At 30.8% G+C, this 21,913-nt stretch overlaps 1 protein-coding gene across 2 annotated transcripts; it reads left to right on the top strand.

Annotated features, from left to right (window-relative positions):
* The first annotated feature begins 441 nt into the window (after nucleotides 1-441).
* On the top strand, nucleotides 442-20,150 carry LOC126918347 (serine/threonine-protein kinase PLK1-like). Of its 2 annotated transcripts, none has more exons than XM_050726149.1 (8): nucleotides 442-1,832; nucleotides 10,975-11,079; nucleotides 11,784-11,900; nucleotides 14,068-14,282; nucleotides 15,338-15,761; nucleotides 16,317-16,750; nucleotides 17,025-17,158; nucleotides 18,021-20,150. In XM_050726149.1, exons 1-8 carry the CDS (start codon nucleotides 1,032-1,034, stop codon nucleotides 18,362-18,364), a joined length of 2,574 nt encoding a protein of 857 aa, XP_050582106.1. In that variant the 5' UTR covers nucleotides 442-1,031; the 3' UTR covers nucleotides 18,365-20,150. The 2 variants fall into 2 exon arrangements, with proteins under 2 accessions (XP_050582106.1, XP_050582107.1); XM_050726150.1 differs by having other exon boundaries at nucleotides 17,028-17,158.
* The last annotated feature ends 1,763 nt before the right edge of the window (nucleotides 20,151-21,913 follow it).

The following is a 21,913-nucleotide window of genomic DNA, read 5'->3' on the forward strand; positions in this document are numbered from 1 at the left end:
ATTTTATTAAGTTACAAAGCTGGTAGAATATAATTTTGTGTGATTTAACATTTTTGTGTGAAAAAAGCGATTTGCATGAGAGCATATTTATATTTTTGACTTTTTATGAAATATAATGTAATTGAATAGATGTAAGAAATTCAAGTGTTTTATTTATTATTGAAAAATAATATTTCGTGTTAATAATAAGAGAAACAAGCGTAGTTGTAGATGAAAAGTTCTATCGTAGTACAAAACGTTGGGGTGTACGGACCACAGATATAGGAACAAAGAAAACAAATTTTAAGAATTACGGTATGCAGGCGGAAAATGTCAAAGCAACGTCGTTTTTATTTACGGCACTGACAATGAGAGGTCAGGTGGTGGAAGTAGTGGGGAGAACAGAGACGTAGGGTGTCGGGTCGTTTGGTCGGTGCGCGCTGCGCGCGGAACAGTGATGATTCGACTGGTCAAGATGTTGGTCTGTGTTGTATACCTAATCGTTATTAGTTGATCGATGATAAGAGAGCGTGTGCGTTTTGTTTCAACTCGTACGCGGTTCCGAATACTATTTGCTAATTGACATTTGGAAGTTGTATTGGAAACGCTTGCTCTTTTAATAACAGATAAGTTGTTTGACAGTGTTTAATGTCGCGACACCGTTATCGAGCGATCTCAGAGTGCTCGTATGTCATGGATGTGAAGAAGTAGGCGTTGTCTGTGTTAAATGCCAAAATCAAATATAACATGACATCCCGCAGAACAACAGAATGTAATGTCATAGTGTATAAGTTGGCGGAAAAACGCGTTGCAGCGGTGGCAGTAGCAGCAGTAAAAGAAGAAAAAGAAGAAGAGGAAGGAGGAGGAGGAGGAGGAGAAGGAGGAGGAGGAGGAGCAGAAGAGAATCGTTGTTACGTCGTTCAGGGTGCGCTGAATAATTGATTTCCTGAAGAAAAGTAAAAATATCTTGCTATAGACTATAGACTAGAGATTACAGGCTACAGACTACAGACTATAGACGCAAGCTCTTCGAAACTGTAGGGTATCGTTAAATGAACGTAGAAGTAGAGATGTTACCTTCGAACACGCTCGAGGTGGAAGTCGGGAGTTCATCGCCTCCGAGAGAATACGAAACGAGCAATAAAAGTCTCCTCTTGGAGACGATCCCTGGCGAGTTGCATACCGAAACAACAGCTTGTCGTTTGTTAGAGGCGGAGGTCGTTGCTCGATGTCAGGAGGAAAGCAACGAGACGGATAAAACTAAAACTATCCTCGAGTCCGAGTGTTGGAAAAAGAATATCGAATCAGCTGGTAGTAGCAGGTCCGTAAATAATGGATCACGTCAGAGCTTTTCCAAGGTTTCCGCATCCTTGCAGAGCCTCGTTCGTCGGAAGAGTCGGAAATACGGCGCGACCTCGTTACCCTTGGACGTAGATCTTTCAACGTACTCTGCACATCCTAGTTGTCTTCTCGAAGCACCGAAGGAAAATGGTGTCGTCGATATTTACAAAAGAAACGGCGAGGAAACCACTTGCATCACCACGCGCACATCCACGCTTATTTATGCTTCTTCCGTGCAACTATATTCCAGAGGTGACAACAACGTGCAAGATGTTTCCTCGTCGACGAATAACGTCGCGATCGTCACTACTACCACCAGTACCAATAACGTAACTTGTTCGGTCAGTGGAAGTCGTCTTGGTAATACCGCCTCGTCTTTGATAAGAACAACCAGCGTGATCACGGCAGGACCTTCCACATCTTCCTGGAACAATTCTGCGGAAGAGGAGTTGGATTACGTTGTCGACCCCGTTCAAGGAAATGCCTATTACAAGGGACAACTTCTTGGCAAGGTAAAAACCCTACACAAATAAAAGGCAAACACCTGTCGACTATCGGTTTTTCTTCCTTATCCTTACCTTAAGTAAGGTTTCCTAATTTTAAAGATTTAGTCTCTAATTTTTACGTGATTATTCACAACAATTATGTTTAATAACATTGAGAATATGACGTGTAACGCGCAACATTCGTTTTTGTTGGTTGCTGCTTAAATTGATATACATATTTTGATATTAAGATTACTATTATAGCGATTATTTACGTCTGCTACTTACAATGCTCTATGTTACAATGCCCAATGTTGTCTCTTTATTACGACATAAAAACATAAATATAAGATAAATTTGAGTATTTCAAAAGTCTTGTTTACATTTGGTAATTTAGTATTTAGATCGAAGAACAGAAAATATATGAAGTGGTTAATTAGAAACACTAAATTACCTTACTGAGTAATATGATTTACAATCTAAATACGATTAGTTACCAACTGTACCAAGTAAGTATTTACACATATATATATATATATATATATTAGTCACTTAACAAGTACACTTAAGATGTTTAGATATGAGAATATTTTGTATGTGTATATACATTTGTGCATATATTGTCTGTATATATACATCGTAGGTACTATGAGGTCACATTGGTAACTCGTCTTAAATCTTTGTTTTCCGTTTACTTGATTATTAATTTCTTGTGTTGCCAACATCGTAAGCAGTTCATATTTCGTGAAATAATACTTATCTTTCTATAACACTTTTCATACATTATATACTATACGTAGTATATAGTACCTACTAATTCGTTATTTTACGAAATTATAATTTCAATTCCTCTTATATGATAATTCTATTTACATATGTATACATAATAAAATATTTTTACTTTGTTTACCGTATCATCTGATTGTAGTTGTATGGGTCTAGTTGTCTCTTAATTGCATTCTATATATCATAGCGAGATATAACCTTGTGTTTGTTTCCCAATAATTAATTATATTCTGAATGCTCGAAAACCGAAAATCGAAGGAACAGAATCACTTGGTATCCGTTTTAGCGTATCAAAAATTTTAATGCAAAATGTTCAGAGAATGTCCTGTTTCTATAGTGGAATCTATTGATTTCAAAGGAAGCTTATGGTAAACAAAGAATCGTGAGAGAAGCAATGATCTACAATGTCTAAGTCTACGCTAATGATAAGTAAATATATAAATTGTAAAGAGTTCAAGGGAAAAACGATCATAATTGAATTGAAATCTTTATCCCGTGTCGATCGAAGCGTATCCCGCATGTATTATATTACGATTACGTAATCTTCTTGATAGTCCTGAATCCTGATAGAGTGATTTTACGACATTTGGCAAGCGAAATCTGATAAAAATTCCAAATATCTGAAGAGCATCGGCGAGGATCGATCGGCATCGGTTCACGTAGTTGTAAGGAATATTCTTTGTCTCCGGCTGGTGCGGTGCGATCGATCGGTAGCAAGATGCGAGTTTGCGAGGCTTCTCGTTGTTCTTGTCAACGGGAAAGAGGAAAGAGAGAGACAGACGATTTCAGAGGATGTACAATGTATGTATATACTCTCAAACTCAAACTGTGTATCCTCTATGTATCCTCTACTCGAGAAAACCGGTCGTTGTTTCGTCATCCCGATTACTCGGACGTTACTCTGTCTGACTTGCATTTTATGTTAGAAATCAAGCTTTCCGTTATATGTACATAGCTTGCTCTTCGATGATTTTGATGTTTCATCGAAACTCACTTATGATATTTTCACCTTTCCCTGCCTTTCGACCTACATCTATGTAATTTATTTTGCACCATTACTTTATTATTTTCGACTGATTGTGAATATATCAGCAGCTTGTTACGTAGATCGAGCTTAAAAGGAACGAATTCGTGCCTTTTATCCTGGAAACGTTTCTGTCGGATACATTTCTGTCTTAGTTGGTAACAAATTATATAGAAGTTATAATAGATTCGCATTGATTTTTCATTAAAACACAGGCAAATGAGATGATCTGTTATGAGTGCAATATTGTCTTTTTTATATATGTACATATACTTGTGTATTACTTTTTTAGAATTATGAAAATCGCTACTTTTATACAAGAATAACTTTTCAGTCAATAAGATGTACAATAAGCGATATATAATAACATTGCCATTAAATTTTATTTAGATATACTAAAGAACATAAAAATACAATAAAAAGCAATATCGAAAATATGTAATAAATTTGAGTATTTGTTGTTGATGATTGTAATTGTTCAAGACAATGCTATATTGCATATAAAGGTAACCCTAATGTAAAGTAATTGGTTTAATCGCCGCATTTCTGTGTTTGAAATAAGATACAAGGAAAATAACTTGTTAGTGAAGATTAATTGAGATATTTATTGCAAAATAATTATTATAGTTTATGACATAAGTAATGCTTTACGGATCATCTAACTAATTGTAAGTTGTTTAATTATATTTATTTAGTAATTATTTCCAACTATGCAAAGTCTACTTTTGCCTATACGTACACATCGTATACACGTGTCACTGACATTTGCGCCTTCTACAGATTGCTATATATGTATGTATGTATATACGTGAATATATACAATAGATATACAATATATATGTGCATCTTGGCTGTTGGTGTATTTGTGGTGCAACCATGAGGATAAGTTCAACAGATGGGCCTCTTCCTCTCCTTTCTCTGTTCCTCCTTACTCGTTCCTTTCTCCTGCACTTGCTTTTTTCTTCGTAGGCGTTCACATGCATAAAATATGTACGCAGTTCTCATCATTTCTATGGAAGTTGGAGTTGCTGGTGTCTATTAAATTAATTTCATAGATGGTACTTCCTTGGGAATTTATTTTCTATTTGAAATTGTACAAAGAGTAGGAATGTGCATGATCAAATTAAGTCGTCTATAATTTGCTATTCATGTTATCTCGGACTGTCATATCGGCACTCGCTATGCAAGTATTGTCTTCAATGTTCTTTCGTTATAACAGATTTTCATCGGGTAAACGATTATAAAGAAGATTATATATATATATATATATATATAATATATATATAATATATATATTATATATATATATATATATATATAATATATATATATAATATATATATATATAATCTTCTTTATAATCGTTTACCCGATGAAAATCTGTTTAGGATTAAATTAACTTAATCCGAGATTACGCAAACTATTAATTTAGAAAGACAAAAGACTATTACTGAATACTAAATACTGAATACTGAAGGGGTTTAGTCATTTTCGAAATGAATGAACGTGATTACGTTTCACGTTTGTTATTTTACAGTTTTTTTTATTAAGACGACTTTTCTTTCTTCTTAAATAATTAAATATTTATTTATTTGGTAATTTTAGTACTGATTGCCTTTATTAAGTAATTAGTAACGACTTATTATTAATGATCTTTAATAAATGATCTCCGGCGTCTGGATTGTTTATCGTGTTTATTATCTACTGTACCGAAACTAAAAGTGCTTAAAACATTTTAATATTTGTTGCCATTGATCAATTTATACCTATCTATAAAATGTTCCTTATGATCAATATGTTAGTACTGACGCTTTATTTTTAAAAGTTCTTAAAACAACAAAATTGATCGGGCAAATCTTTCAATTACCGATTAAGTATCGTGGCTGATGCTGTAACGTTATGTACACAAATATCTTGTTCTGATTATAGAAACGAGTGATAGAGATAAAAAAACTAGTGTAGACTCGATAGTCGAAGAACGTTCAGTCTAATATAAATACATACATGCATATGTATGTATACATAAACGTTTTTCACTTGAAGTTACTTAGAAGGCTGTGGATATTGTATTATGTGTGACGAAATGCTACTTGTATGGAATTTGTGATAACTCTTACATTGACATTTATTCTGTGCTTTTTTATAAGCCTTTTGAAGAAGATAAACAATTTCAGAAAGGAAGGATGTAAATGTAAAAAAATGTAAGAATAGAATTTGTTCTTTTGTTACGGATTCTTCGCTAAATTAATTGAATTATATGTAACAATAAAGCGTTTCAAATTATCGACGTAAGTTTGGTTATACAATATGTATATATTTCTATCGGCAATATAATATTTATATTGATTAATTAAATCACGTGTGTTTCAATTCCATCAAGTTCTCTGTGAAATGAATAATCAGAAGCCCTTGGATGACAATTCATTCGGTAAAATCAACCGTGCGCGATTTAACAGCGACACTATGAGATATACCTACTATGAAACAAACAAGACTGTACGTAATTTCAAATAAAAATTTGTACGACGTTTTATCTCCATTCATTAGATCATAATATTGTTACAACTTGTTTTTAGGTTTCTTTCTGTCATTTTATTTAAATGCAACCACGAAACCATAATGAATTTAGAAGATAAAGTTAGATTGTTCAGGTTTATCAACCTCTAGGAAATTTCACGCAAAATGAAAAAGTATCTTTATTTAAGAAAATGTAATATAACAACGTTTTTCAATGAATATTTTCGATATTTTTATTAAAAAGAAGTACGTCGTATTTTAACCGATAATTTGTTTTTGTAAAAGTTACGATTAAATATTTAAAGATGTAATATTGAAAATATATGATTAAAAATCTACTGTTAATTTGAATATGTTCAATATATTATTATTAAATTTTTAAAAATTCTTTAGTTAAGCAAAATTTGTACGGATTTAAGTTTGCATTCCAGCTTTCGCATGAATGTAAAAAATGTTTTTCAAATGCAAGTTATACAATGACTAAACTGGCAATGTTGATCTTTTGCATAAAGGGTGGATCTTTTGGTAAAGGGGGGATCAAGCTACGCAGTAGAGGAATGTAACAATTTTTTAAGTAAGTACTATTATTGTAATATATAATATAATATATCGTATGTATATGATGTGTATGTATATATATATATATATACACACACACACACACACACATACATATGTATATACAGTGCTGCGAATAATTCTAAACTCAAAAACATTTCTGCGTTATCATTGTTCATGCCTGAATATGTTAAGAGAGATTATTTTTGTAAAGGCTAAATTGAACACTATAAGATATCAGGAGATGATACATTGATGAACTCTATTGCTTTTCGTAACCGAAATAGAAAATAAAAGGACAATTTTTCAACAAGACGTTGCTCCCATTCATAATCAGCTGCCACTACAAAAAAGTGGTTTCAAGATTTCGGAATTATTATCATAGCCAGCATTGAGAAACTTTAAGTATTCACTTACTAGCGGATAGTGTACCTAGCAGATTAATGAAAGTAATCAAAAGTAAAGGTGAATTCACTAATTATTAAAATGGAAAGGTAACAAAATTAACATTTAACTTCTTTTATCCCTTCACAGCCAAAAACACAATTATAAAACAAAATTCAATTTTTTCTTCAGCTTTGTTTTACATTATAATATGAAATTATATAAATGATTTTGTTAAACTTCGTGTTAATATTATGAAAAATGTAAAAATCGGATTGGATTTATAATTATTCTTGACGTTGTACGTATGTATAGTTTTTCATCGTTACTCGAGTTTCAAGTTTAATTATAATTATCACATGATATTCGTATCACATAAGTACGCTACGTAGAACATATGTATCTATATAGATAGCGTTACGCGAAGTAAAGAATTGATTTTGTCATATGGAAACAATTTAGCTTCATGCGTCCGCTTTGGAAGTTTCGTTTGTATCGATGTACGATGGTGTAATTGTAATGTAAAGTGTGAAGTATAAAGGGGTAGAGATCTTAGATTTAAACGATCTATATAGGTATGCATCAACTTGAAGGAGAAAATCTGCGCGACCGGTTTCTATGGAATGCACGTAATATAGCTTATTAATTCGATTGTAAAGAAATCATTCTATCTACGTTTCATTCACTTTTTGCGTCTCTTGTTTTTGCCACATGTCTTTATACAGAAATTCGGACTATCGTAACATCATAACTAACTCCCTTTTTATTGGAAGGATATACAAATAATCTTAAAAGATAAAAATCCTGGATATAAATATTTAAACCGATTACCACAAGATTACACCGAAAGGTTTTTAATAAAAAAAAAAGCATTTCGATATTTTACAAATAATTCGATAGTTCGAGACACTCATTTTTATTATTCAAGTAGTATGTAATTTGGAAGATAGAGTGACATTTCTTCTTCGATAGGTCAAGGTCAATTTAATGAAAAGCTTTTCCCTCCCAAGTATTTTACTTTATCGTTTATCTATTGACTATTGAGCGCTCATACATATATAGTACATATGCCATGGATATATAATATATGTATATTCGTTATTATTGATCACTTGGAGTGAGAAAGAGAAGCAATATTTTATTCAAGTAGAAACTAAAAGATAATTTACATTTTGTAGAGATCAGGATAATCCGCTAAAATTAAAAGTTTAAATTATTTTAAATAGTTGTGTTTGTCTCGTAACTTTCTATTCGATATCATTATTATCTACTGTTACTTTCGATATGTTAACAATTTTCAGTCAACTATCAGTGTTATCTAAATAATTATTTTCAATATGTTTAGAAAGTGGTAAGTTGACTTGAAAAGGAAAAGGATAATCTTGAGACGAAGGTGAAGGTGAAAATCGGCATAAGATAAAAGAAAGGTAAAGAAAATATAAAATTCAAACATTTCTAATATCAAAGATAGACAGCTAGACGTAGAGTAGATGTAAGATGTAATTCAAATCTTGTGCTCTTCTTATTTAACAGTAAATAGAAACTGTTCTGGCAGTTTGTCAAATTGATACGTATATTTAGATGAGTATGCACGTGGAAATGTCATCTACACCTTATCTCGAAATAAAAGACATTGATATCATTCGAATGATCTAAGATTTTGTCAACTACATACATGTATACATATGTATATACATATATAGCTAGATTTATGTTAGTGTTAGATCAACTAGGTATTCAACTTGCTTTCTAGTGTTTTTATAAACAGGCTTACGAACACTTGTATAATACACGTTATACATATTTATATCGATATAAAATAAAACTGAATTCTTAATAAAAACCGTGTATTTTCAAAGGGCATTAATATATTATTTCTAGTCGCAAACACAAACATAGCAGCCGTTTTTCTGTACTGTCGAAGCTGTGCGGCAATTTATTTTCACATTCATGGTGGTCCATTCCGTTAAATGGTTAAACAGAAAAGAAAGACAGTGATTGCTTTTTACCCATGCAGCAACACAGCTGTGTAGACTACAAATATGCATTGGTAATGTATTTTTAGAGGAGTACTGAGGATACTTAAAAATAAACGCACCACTGTTATTAAACAAGCCATAAATGCTTTAAACCGTACTTACGTGGTTGGCCTAGCTAGTATCTAAAATCTACGATCTATAGTAAATTATTCTTGAAAGTTTAGTTTAGCACCAAGTTATTAATCGAACCGAGGACAAGAACAATATTGTCATAACTGTCATAGCTATAGCAGATTTTGTTTAAATAATATTTTTATGACAGACGAGTTGAGATATTTAAGATATTAATTGTTATTAATATCTTGTACATATAGAGAACATTGCTGGAGAATTTCGATATAAATAAAAATTATTTTTGTATTATCGAAAATTTCTTCATGGAACAAATAAACGCGAAATATTCTTTTTCTTTCTGAAATTTATAAATTTAGCGGAGCGGCAAATGTTACAAACCAAATTTGGCTTTCGCTCTTTCATTTGTATCGATATTTCCCGAACGTTCGTTTTGTTCGTTTGCTCCATTTATCATCATCGTATATTATTTTACATAGTATTTTGACGTAACCAAATAAAAAATTCGCGTCGCCAGGCTGGAGCGCGAACTGTTCGTTTTCTGACCCTGAGCAAAGATCAGATGTAAATACGTCAGGGCAGCGGTTATGGTTAGCGACAAAGATAATTTAAATCGCGTGACGATCGCGGATCACGGATCACGGATCACGGTCTAGACGCTACAAGAATTTCCCGCTCTGTAGTTTCTCACGTTTTTGCTATTTCTAGGTCTTTGTTCCTGTGCTATTTCAGCATTACTTTAGTTTTCCCCCTAGTAAACTGTGACTGGGGGGATTCTTAATACCAAACGGTTTAAGCTAATTAAAATTCGTTAATTGTTGTAACAAAAATTTGTAGAAGCTATTGCAATAAAAAGAACGTAGGTAAAAATTACACATACTGTATCGAAAATAAAAGATCATTTATTTACATTCGTAAAAGAAAACTGTTAAACATTCTTTTTGATGAAAAGTTAAAAGAAGAGTGAAAAGTCGGTTGTTGCTAAGAATAACGCAATGTTTATATTATTTAGTCGAGGTAAAAGTGTCCCAGAAGGAAGGAAAATGATTTGCAAAAGTAATAAAAGAATGCTATGTCGCGTCGCGTTGTGACGGCTGATTTTACTTTCCTTCTCGCTAAACGTTAAAGCTACCGTAGCAAAGCAATAAAAGATAATTTAAAGATATTCTCGTAGCAGCACGAAAGCAAATGCCCCTAAAAGAGAAAACCTTTCACTCCGAGAAGCTGAAATGGATGTTACAGGTGAAATTGTAGAATCTAACGCGAAGTTGAATTATAAGCTTTAATTTTAAACGCATGACTATTTTCCCCTATGTCTCTTTTTTTTTAGTTTTTTGAATTTATACCCATTTGAATATTTCCTTTAATTCAGATATCTACTCTGATCCTAAAGTCTCTTACGATCAGATTGAGGAATTTAAATTCTTTTTATCGTAGATTGTAAGCAACGCATCCGTTCTTTTCTAGCTCTATAATTTTACTACAAATTTATTTCATACGTTCATATGTCTTAGTAAAGAAAAAAAAAAGAAACAAATTCTATCTACCTGCTAATTGTTTCTTCACCAGCAAATATGTAATTAATTTAAGTTGAAATCGGATTTATGATAGATTCAACGATAAAAACGATCGTATCACAAATCACATATTAGATATGTGATTTACAGTGTACGTTATTATGTAATATAATCTATAGGTATACATAAGTATATGTAATTATGTAATTATACCTATCTCTTCATAAGATATGAAATAAATTATTATCTATGTGTTTTTGTATTATTTTCAGGGTGGATTTGCCAAAGTTTTTCTCATGACCGATGTCAGTAATGGAAATGAATATGCCTGCAAAATTATTCGGAAGAATCGGATGCAAAAAATTCATATGCAGAAGGTTTGTATTCTACATATGTACATACATACTTACATCTCAATTTTTTTATTTTAATGATCTTTTTAATCAGTATAAAAGTAATTTATATCTTTATATAACACTATAATTACACTGTTCGATAGAACTCATCATGCATTATAACTCGTATATAGTTGATAACATTTATTTAGTACCAAGTTTCTTTCGTGAAATTCAATATTTTCCGACATCATGAAGGTGACATTCTTTTTAAAGAGTCGGCAAGTGCGTAACGGTTATTTGGTTCCGTTCCAAAGCATTTTTGGAATCAATAGGATATTCTTCAATTATGGAACTATTAATAAAATTCTTGTGTTCGAAGAACCATAAATCTCCACCATTCGAGGGTATTATGCAAACATGTCATAATACGTATACATATTTATAATTTTCACTTTTTAGAAAGTACGTATGTAATATAAAGCAAAGTAAGGAAACCTGCAAAGACATTTGTTTATTATAATTTACTTGCTGCTTTTATCTAAAATTAGGTAAAATCGAGATAAAATTTAGATAAAATTTAGAGAAGATTTAGATATGATAATAGTAGGTGTGCTTAATTTATAATATATATAAACTACTTTGAAACAGCTAAATTGGGCAAAGACCGTCATTAAGATAATCATTTGAAGTTTTGCAGGTGGTCAGAGATGGTCGCGAGTTTAATAATGATCTATTACTTGTAGATCGCACGCGAGATTATGATCCACAAAGAGCTGAATCACGTGAACGTTGTCCAGCTGCATCACTACTTTGAGGATAACCTTAATGTGTATATGCTTCTAGAAGCCTGTCCTCGAAAGGTATCTATCGTATGTCTCGTATACCTATCTGCCTGTTATACACTGTACACTGTACACTTTCCTACGACATATTCTTTCTTTGCAAGAATTTTCCAACCTTCTGCTTTCGAGTCGAGTCGAGTCGATCTCCGTTGCAAGGCAAGTTCGCTTGCCTGTTATGTTAAATAAAACCTCGCTTTTATGTTAGTCAGAAAGATTACTAGGAGCTCACTCAACACTTGGAGCTTAGAATTAACCGTGTAACAATTTACAATCCTCATAAAGAAATAAAATTGTTCCGCTGTTCTTTTCTTTAACGCCTTCTACGATCTTCATCCTGAAACCGACCATGTACATATTTCTTTCTTCTCGGCTTTTCAGGAAAATTTGTCAACCTTTCCGACAACAGGTACTCGAAAAATAATGTGCAATACTTTGTGTAGATCTTCTCTATAGACTTTGTCTTATAAAATAGTATGCATCTGTTAAAAGTTAATACATTATATGTGTTATTGACACTAAATTCATACCAACATCCAACCGTAAACATTAATTAGAATTTTCTCTGGATAATCTTTGACAACTTTTATTTTCACTATGCATGTACATATTTCGTTTCGTGTAACGCGTATCATTGTTATATGTATGTACATATATATGTTGGCTAGAGTTAGAATTGTTAGATGAAACCACAAACCACAAGCATCAGATTTTCGTGTGAGCAGGAAAGAGAACTAGCACTTAGTTACACTATCATCCATGACTAATCGTTCACTTGTTTATACCGTTACGTTAGGATGTGCTGGTCCGTTAACTTTAACTTCAATTAATCGTACATCGATTATCTTTAGCTTCTAAAAAATCGTCAACATTGCTGATATTATAGTGATTTCTTTATCTAAGATATTATTGAGGAACTGTTCTCTATAATAACAATAATAACAACAACAACAACAACATACGAATAGGTACAATATAAGAACATATTAAGGAGGAAACTGTCGCTGAAATACTAAGAAGATGATCTGCTGAATATTAAATTATCATTCAACAAATATAAAAGACTTAAAAATACAATTAAGACTCGAATTTAGACTAATATTTTGCTTTTCCCTGCAAAAATTTATTCAATTCATACCACGATGTTTGAAGCTTGCCATTGTTGTCAAAATATCGATATCTAAAGAATTATGTGTTATAATTTCCTAGATACCTACCGACCCGCACGCGCAGTTTTATATGGCTAAATTACAATCGGAAAGTTTGTCTCTATGTAAAATTCATTTAGATTTTGACTAGAAAGCATAGCGAATTGTCATCCTTTTTTATTCCAGTGAAAGAGAAAATAGCGTTTACGAATAAGTTACTAATTTCGAACAACGTAACAATAACAATTATCCGTAATGTGAGCAACGCGAACGTACGTACATACATACATACGTTTACATGGGACGTTTCCTTTGCAACAAACTAGCGACCCGTCGCGTCGTAAATTCGCAAAGCCAACTCTGAGCGAAAATCTCCGATTTACGCTATGCATCATTAACTATAACACGAAATTGCATATTTTTCCTTCTTTGTGATCACATTTTCTCGAACGTTAATTAGTCGAAATACCGACAATGTGCCATGTCTTCTGTACTTATTTTATCGCCAGAGTGCAATATTTAATATTCGTTAACTTTGTATCTATAATGATATACGATATAGGTACGGCATGATGTAATGTATTTATCCAAATTAAATAAATTAGTAAAATACAAAATAAAATAGGTATTACTGCTGTAATTACGAGTTCAAATAATTTTCCTATAAAGAATAACTTGAAATTATTTTCATGTTTACCTCCCGACAGATTTCTCGACGCTTTTACTTTCGTAGAAGTTAATTCATTTCGTCAAAGCATTAAACAGAAATATTATTATATCTGTTATATATAGGTATAATATATAGATAAAATATTACGCACGTGTGTGTATGCACGTGCGCGTTTGTAACGGGAGTTGCGTTCAGATAAGTGAATTCAATTGATATTCAAAATGTTGTGAATTGCGCTGTATTATCAGTTATCAGAAATATTTAGAAGACAAGCGTCAAAGATCTCTAAGTGATCCATAATTTATTCGACATTAAGCCTTTCGTGTTAACTGTTAAATTAAGTTAAAACTAAGTCACTTTTGTTTGACAGAGCTTGATGCATGTGCTCAAGTACCGTGGCAAAGTTACGGAGCCGGAAGCACGCTATTACATGAAACAAATGGTAACGGGCGTTGCGTATATTCACTCTCAGAAAGTTGTTCATCGAGATTTGAAGCCAGGTAATATGTTCCTATCGGATCGTATGATTGTCAAGATCGGGGACTTTGGACTGGCGACAAGGCTTGACGGACAGTGCAGGCGGGTGTAAGTTATCCTCGATCTTTCTTAATCATTTATTATTATTATTATTGTTATTATTATTATTATATTATTATTATATATTATTATTATTATTATACTATACCTACGTAGAACTTGACCCAAAATACGAGAAACTGCATTCACAGCGAATTATTTCGTTTTCCTAAAGATTGTCAAATTTCTCTCTCTTGTTAATTAGTTAAAGCATATTTAATCGACTGCGCATTTAAAAGTAATTAAAACTTTGAGAAACTACCTAAATAATACTAATGATATTAAGTGCTTCGATATGAACAGTTCCCTATGAAAAGTTATTGTAATTAAAATGTTATGAATATTTCGTGAAAGACTTATATATATATATATTTATTTATTTATTTATTTATTTATGATGCAAGAAAGCAGCAAACATTGTCAGTAAGTTGATATCCAAGTATAGGTATAATTCAAATATAATTCAATATATTATTGAGAATAAGGAAATAATAAAAAGAGAAGTAATACACATGCATACTTATATCTATATGTTCCTTACATTTATTACACATATAAATCAAGAGAACCACGTTTAAACATAGGAACTTTCGCTGATTTGTTACGCTGGTAGAATACTAATTTACATTCAACTTAAACTCTTGACCGATATGTATATATAATAATATATACAATATATGCACATATATTACTATATACATATACATAACTATATATATGTATACATATATAGTTGTCTTTTAACCTTAACAGTCTGTATACTTTTCATATTTTCGAATTGACGCAATTTGTATTTTCATGATTTATTTTGTTAATATTTTGCATACGTTACAATGTTTGATGGAACTGGTCGATCGTAAATACGTTTCTATTATTATGTAATCGAATCAAATAATTTTAAGTACGCCCATCAGGTAAGTAGTTTCAATTTCGAGTTCCTCTGTAATTCGATTTACACGGCAGCAACGCGAGCGTAACGGAAACACGTATGTGTGGCTTGAGAATAACAAGCAGCTTCATAATTAATACGAGTAAAATCGTAATAATTTCTTTTATATGCGCAGGACGATCTGCGGAACACCGAATTACATTGCGCCGGAAGTGTTGTATAAGCAAGCATACAGTTACGAGGCGGATGTTTGGGCGCTCGGATGCATACTTTACGCCCTATTGGTAGGGCAACCACCTTTCGACACAGCGTCTCTTAAGGAAACTTACGCTAGAATATGTAACAATCATTATCGAGAGGTTGACGATTCGATAGCGAGCCGAAATGGGCAAGATCTCATCAGGTGGCTTCTGCAGCCGAATCCTGAACTCCGGCCATCTTTGGAAAGAGTGAAGGAACATGCTTATCTTACCAAGGAATATGTACCAACTTCCTTACCTCGTATTTCTTGTTTCCAAATGCCACGTACCTCTATAATCGATTCATCGCCTTCATCCAATTCTATAACGTCTAGGAATCAAAAACTTAATAATACTCAGGTAAACTACCGATTCGTATTACGACATCGTTTTTCATGTCTTGAGTTATTAGATCCGATCGCACAGATCTTTCCACGCCTACGCCTACAATATCACATATTTTTGGTTTTACTATTGCGTTGCACAAATACATACATGCATATATATATACACATACATATGTATGTATGTATATCGGCTTAGGTACGAGATTACATGACAAAAGAAACAACTTAACAACGTTTAGCTAATATGTATACACGGCATAAAACGAAATTTAAAGAATTTTGTATGTACACATGCAGTTTTTTCTTGAATATTTAAACACAACAGTAGACACGTACTAAAAAGCAAAAAGTAAATATTTAGTCGTAATTCCTAAATACCAAATTATTTTTAGTAATATTTGAATAATTTCCAAACTACAAACTTTCCCAGATGAAGTAAAATTTTTGTTTCGTTTGAATCTATAGTAATTACATTTATAGTGTGTTCTAATTTTAATTAGTAAAATATTTTTCATCGTAGGAGAATATTTTTATTTCGTTTAATATTTATTTAGCTTTTTTATTCCAGTTACAGGTTCATACTATCCAGCAATCTCAACAGCATCAGGACCAACGGCATATACAACAGCATTATCATCAAACAAATCTTTCCCAGAAAAATTTACGAAAGGGGTCGAAAGTGATCAGTTGGTTAGCCAGAAAATTTCGAAAAGTGCCAAAATTCAGACAAAGATTAAACAGTGTTCTTTGTCCAGATCATAAGAAAACGGGATACACCGCTCAGAGTATGCAAATGCATCAAGCGTTAGAAAGCTGTGTCACAGAAATAAAATGTAGAAACAAGCTACGTAATCATCCACCTGTAAGGGATGTCGTACCTCTGTTTATCACTAAATGGATCGATTATTCCAACAAGTATGGCCTAGGTTTTCAGCTCTCCGATAAATCTGTCGGCATTTTATTCAACGATCATACAAAAATTAGTTACACACATGACAGAAGGTCGGTATTTCTTCTTTTAACATTATATCATATCTTATATTTTAATTCCTTAAAATAAATTCTATTTCGAAAGAAACTGGATAGAGACACTAAACAATAGTTACGACATCCAAGCCTTTCGCTTTTATATTTCATTTAAGAAAAAGTAGTAATTGCAAGCAAACTAAATAAATAACTATTAGTAATATTTAGAAATTTCTATAATATTACAAACAGTTAAACATTTTTTAATTATGTGCTTAACTTATTCAAAAATGTGGTTCCATTTGCAAAGAAGGGTGGAGTATGTGACAACCGACGATGAAGTAACAAAATATCATAGAGAGGAAGACGTTCCAGCTGCTTTGCAGAAGAAACTTGTACTATTGCAACGTTTCACACAGTACATGGATAAATTTATGACTGAAGGTAAATTATACATGTTATACCATCTAGTTTTAAATGTGTCATAAATGGCATACAATTTTATATTTTTGTATTTTTCAACATATTAGATTAATATAAAATATTGTTCGTTTACGTTAAAAACTTTTCCTAATTAAAAAATAATATTCTACTTTCGACAAGTTTCGTGTTTCGCTAGCATTGTTTTGAAGAGATGAGAAATTTGACGAAAAAAGAAATTTGAAGATGAAAAAATGAACGCTACATATATTTTTCAAACAAATAAATTATTTAGCATGTATTAATTTACAAATACTATACAAAACGGACTAATCGAATATTTTGCCGTTGAATTGAGATTCATTTGTAAAAAAAATGTTACGAAGCAATTACTATTTAAGAGATAGAAGTGCAAAAGTATAGCTGGTATGATTGCATCAATTTAATACTTTAATAATTTGTATAATAATAAGGTTACACCTTACGAGTTTCATAAATCCCAAGTTATTATGATTATTAAAAATATTAAAATTATAAGCAAAAAAATGATTATACATTTTATATAAACATTTTATGCAAAGAATGTAAAAGAATAGATATAGCTATCAACCAGTATCGTAAGACAGTAAATCGTAAGACAAAATTTACGAAATCGTATCGTAAGACAAAAATCAATACCTTTTCAATGCAATTTTAGCTCTATGAATATATGGCTCCTACTTATAATTTTTGCTTCTATTAAATCTCATAATTATTTATAGTGTACATACTATATTATATATATTATTATTATATATACTATTATTATATATATTATACAGTTGTATTATATATATAATACAGGGTGGTGGTAAGGAATAAGAATTATTTGTTCATTGTGTTTAAGGTGGTGAAATTAAAAAGCAACGAGTTGCATCAAAACACTCAAAAAACGTTTGTGTACCGCGAATGAGAAGATGGTTAAGAACTGACAAGACCATTATGATGGAATTGTCAGTACCTCTTTTACAAGTGAATTTCTTCGAGGATCATACAAAATTGGTAGTCTCGCAAGAATCCTCTAACAAAGGACATCTAATCACATATATCGATACCAGTAGACGTACATCTTCATATTGGTTGAACGATATACGAGATTTCGGCTGTACAGCAGACCTCTACGAGCGTTTATATTATGTTTACAAAGTATCTAAAGAATTTGCAGAAATGCATAATAACACAATCGCTTGACTATCAAAGATACATTGGAACGTGTGTTACTCGTTAAACGATTGAAGTTTATACTTTATGCGAAATATTATTGCAGTAAAAATAAATATAAATATTATATATATACTTCTTGTTTCGTTAGCTGTGCTCGTTCGATTTTTTATACGGTTCTTTATTTTTAATGTTTAAAATTTATCCGACATAATTCGTTATAAATAAAATTGAAGAATAGAGAAGTAATAGAAAAACAAAAAAGTCATACGAAACGAGTTTTTCAAATTAATTATTGTTTTTTATTTCTTCTATGTGTAAATTGGGATATGCATAATACATACCTCTGCCAATGTGCCAGGCTTATTTAGATTTACATATTTGGACTATATATATTAATTTGTATCAAATTATTGCATACATCGATATTATGTATATTGATTATTAATATTTTTGTTTATTTATATTATAAATAAAACTTTAAGGCGCGCATGTACGCACGTATTTAATACTAATTTAACTTTTATAGGAAAAAATATTTATAATGTACAAAATATTTTATTAGTACCTAAAAAATATATTTTTAAGGACACGAGAGTTCGTTGCATTAAAACATTTAATTTCACAAAAGTTCTTCTGACCGAATAAAATGTAGTATTAATGGCAAAATTCTTGCTTATTACAAAAAATTTTTAAGATGTTAAAAAGTATCTGATGAACATTAAACGAAGAGTATATGTATATATGATATATACACATAACGTATATTACTACATAATGTTAAGAAAAAAATGTTTAAAAACAGCGAGTACTAATTTTACAATGTAATACATATTTTTATATGATAAAATTGATTAAATAAAATAGTTAATGAAATTATAAGATTGAGAAACTGAGAAATGAAAAATAGATACTATTATGTAGGTTCTTTGCTATCATATACAGAAGAAATCTAAGTTATTACAACATTTCATGAATATAATTTTTACCGACGAATTCATTTCTTATGAATTCGATTCATAATTTTATGAAATTCGAAATAGTTCGAGTGCAGCTAAACGTAAGCAACGTGATAGACATAGTTAAGGAAATTGTATGAAGAATGAAGATGAATGTTAGGAGACGTTTGTTTGAGTTCTTCGATCCAGAGATATTATCTTGTTTCCTTTCTTTTTTTTACAAAATGTAGCAAAGTTGTGATATACATATTACGTTTTGTATAAGGTTAGACAAAATGAATGATGAGACCACAGGGAGACTGACTTAAAAAATGAGGGCAATTTTACCTCGCTTTTCTTCCTTAAAAACCGTTTAGACGTAAAGCTTTTCGTAAACTTTTAATTAAAGTATATACAGTAAAGAATAGAATTCTAAAAACAATACCTGTAATAAAATGTCAAACAATCGCGTATTCATATTTTGTAAAAATCATATCCGCAGTTATGTCGTTGACGATATACACAATGGTATCAGCCTGCAACTAAAATGATTACCAAATACAGTATCACACGCAATACCGTGTGTATACCTACACTTATTCTTGTTAGAATTTGACTAGTTTCAGAAATTTCAATTCATGCTTTGAAACAAATTAATCGTTCACACAAATCAAATGCGAAGTTTGTTTATACAAAATGGGAAAAAATATTAGTTTTAACATCATTGTTTCATTATATTGTTAGTTTATATACTTTTTTATACGACTATGAATTGTATACATCCGGATTTATAACGCCTTAACATTTGTAATATTATTTCTTAATATCGGTTCAAAGAAATAATCAGTTACCTTTAGACATGATTTGTATCTTACGAATATATCTATTTGTTTTTTTAATTGAAATTAAACCAAAATGTTGGGTATTTGTTTCTTCAAACTAAATACTGCATATATTATTTTTTTAGGTTTATGTTTAAGAAATAGTTTCAAAACAATGTGCAATATACACATTCATAGTTGTTCTTCATAATTCTTTGGTTTTCATAAGATATGTGTATCTTGTCGTCAACAAATGTTCAATTCGTGTGATAACACATGAACACTATCTTATATGTAATCGGTTTTAATTTTGATAGTATAATAATGGAATAAGTATGCTTCCAAAATATTTACGAATTAAGAATATACAAGAGCATTTTTAATGTTTTGCTTTGATATAGATCATATGTATGTACATTATAGTACAAGTATTGTTACCTTTGCAAAACATTAGATCAGGATTGTTCAACTTTGTGTTCTGAACCATTGCTGTTAATATACAGTAACAATAAATATAAAATAATAACAAGTTATCTTCAACATATAGGGAAATTGAAAGAATAAGTGTTTATTTTAATATATTGTTATAATGATAGAATAGTTCGTAATAAAAAAGGTAAACAAAAAAAGATGGTACAATTGTATTTAGAAATGGTATATTTATTAAAGAATGCGGTAAAACGTCACACGTTCTCATTCTAAGTGCCTACACTGAACAAAAGTCTGTTTACAATATAAATTAAGATTTTTTATTAGTGTAATGTAGAGAAGTTTGATTTTTTTTTTAAAACATCAGTTAAAATAAAATAAAATAAAATAGAGCACTAGTTGAACAACTCTGGTATAAATTATTTTAAATAGCATCTATCCTTTGATACTAATAGCAGTGAACATGTAAAGTTAAGCGGACCAATTAAATTGGCATACAAACATATACATATAACACATATGTAGAACAGCTTTTTTCTTTTGATAAATTTGGTGCCAAACGCTCGTTTGTTAAAATTACTATGTATGCAAATCATTCGTTTATTGAACATAATTAGTCCCCGTAAATTTTCACAAAAATTACTTTTTCTTAATTCTTTTAATTGTTTGATCATTTGATTATAGAATAGCTTTCTTGCGTTGTAAACGTATAATTTAGTATTTAAATTCCACAAATGAAAAGAAGCAAATAGCTTCGCTTTTCTTAATAAATTCATTTACAATTTTGAAACTTTGTTATTATGCAACGAAAAAGATACCAAAAAGATCTCAACGAAAAATAAAAAAAATAATCTACCCAACACTTTAACTAGCTTGGTATATGGTTTTGATAATAAACTATAGTAAATGTTTTCTGTAAATTGCGGGGACTACTTGCAAGTAAAATAAGGCGATAATAAGTTATATAATTTATACAGAAACCGAAACTCGAAATAAGCAGGAAATATACATATGAATTATAATGAATGGCAACATGTAGTAATATGTACGATACATATAAATATATATGAGTCACATTCATACCGTTTCGATATGTTTTTGATACGGTTCGATATACCCAATTATTCAAAATTGACATTCGTTTGACATCTCTGTGATGATAATTACTAACAAATAAGCAAGTGCGAATTAGGTATTAAATTGAAATTAAATTCAAATTCAAATTCATATAAAAAAAGGTCGGTTTATTATTTACATATAATAATATTTGGCTTTTGGTAGTTTCAGTGCTATATAAATTAAAAATTTGTTTAATGTTAAATTTTCAAAATATAAACGTTGTGCCAAATTTTTTATCTTTCTCGTGGACGAAATTGTTATCTTAAAAACGA

Source organism: Bombus affinis, chromosome 7 (genome assembly GCF_024516045.1).
Source record: "Bombus affinis isolate iyBomAffi1 chromosome 7, iyBomAffi1.2, whole genome shotgun sequence".
NCBI lineage: Eukaryota > Metazoa > Arthropoda > Insecta > Hymenoptera > Apidae > Bombus > Bombus affinis.

What these genes read in the sequence shown, in the direction of transcription:
- LOC126918347 (XM_050726149.1), top strand. Translation starts at nt 1,032, where the DNA reads ATGAACGTAGAAGTAGAGATGTTACCTTCGAACACGCTCGAGGTGGAA. An exon ending in GACGGACAGTGCAGGCGGGT is followed by an intron (nt 14,283 to 15,337) that starts GTAAGTTATCCT and finishes TTATATGCGCAG; the next exon opens with GACGATCTGCGGAACACCGA. An exon ending in AAAAACTTAATAATACTCAG is followed by an intron (nt 15,762 to 16,316) that starts GTAAACTACCGA and finishes TTTTTATTCCAG; the next exon opens with TTACAGGTTCATACTATCCA.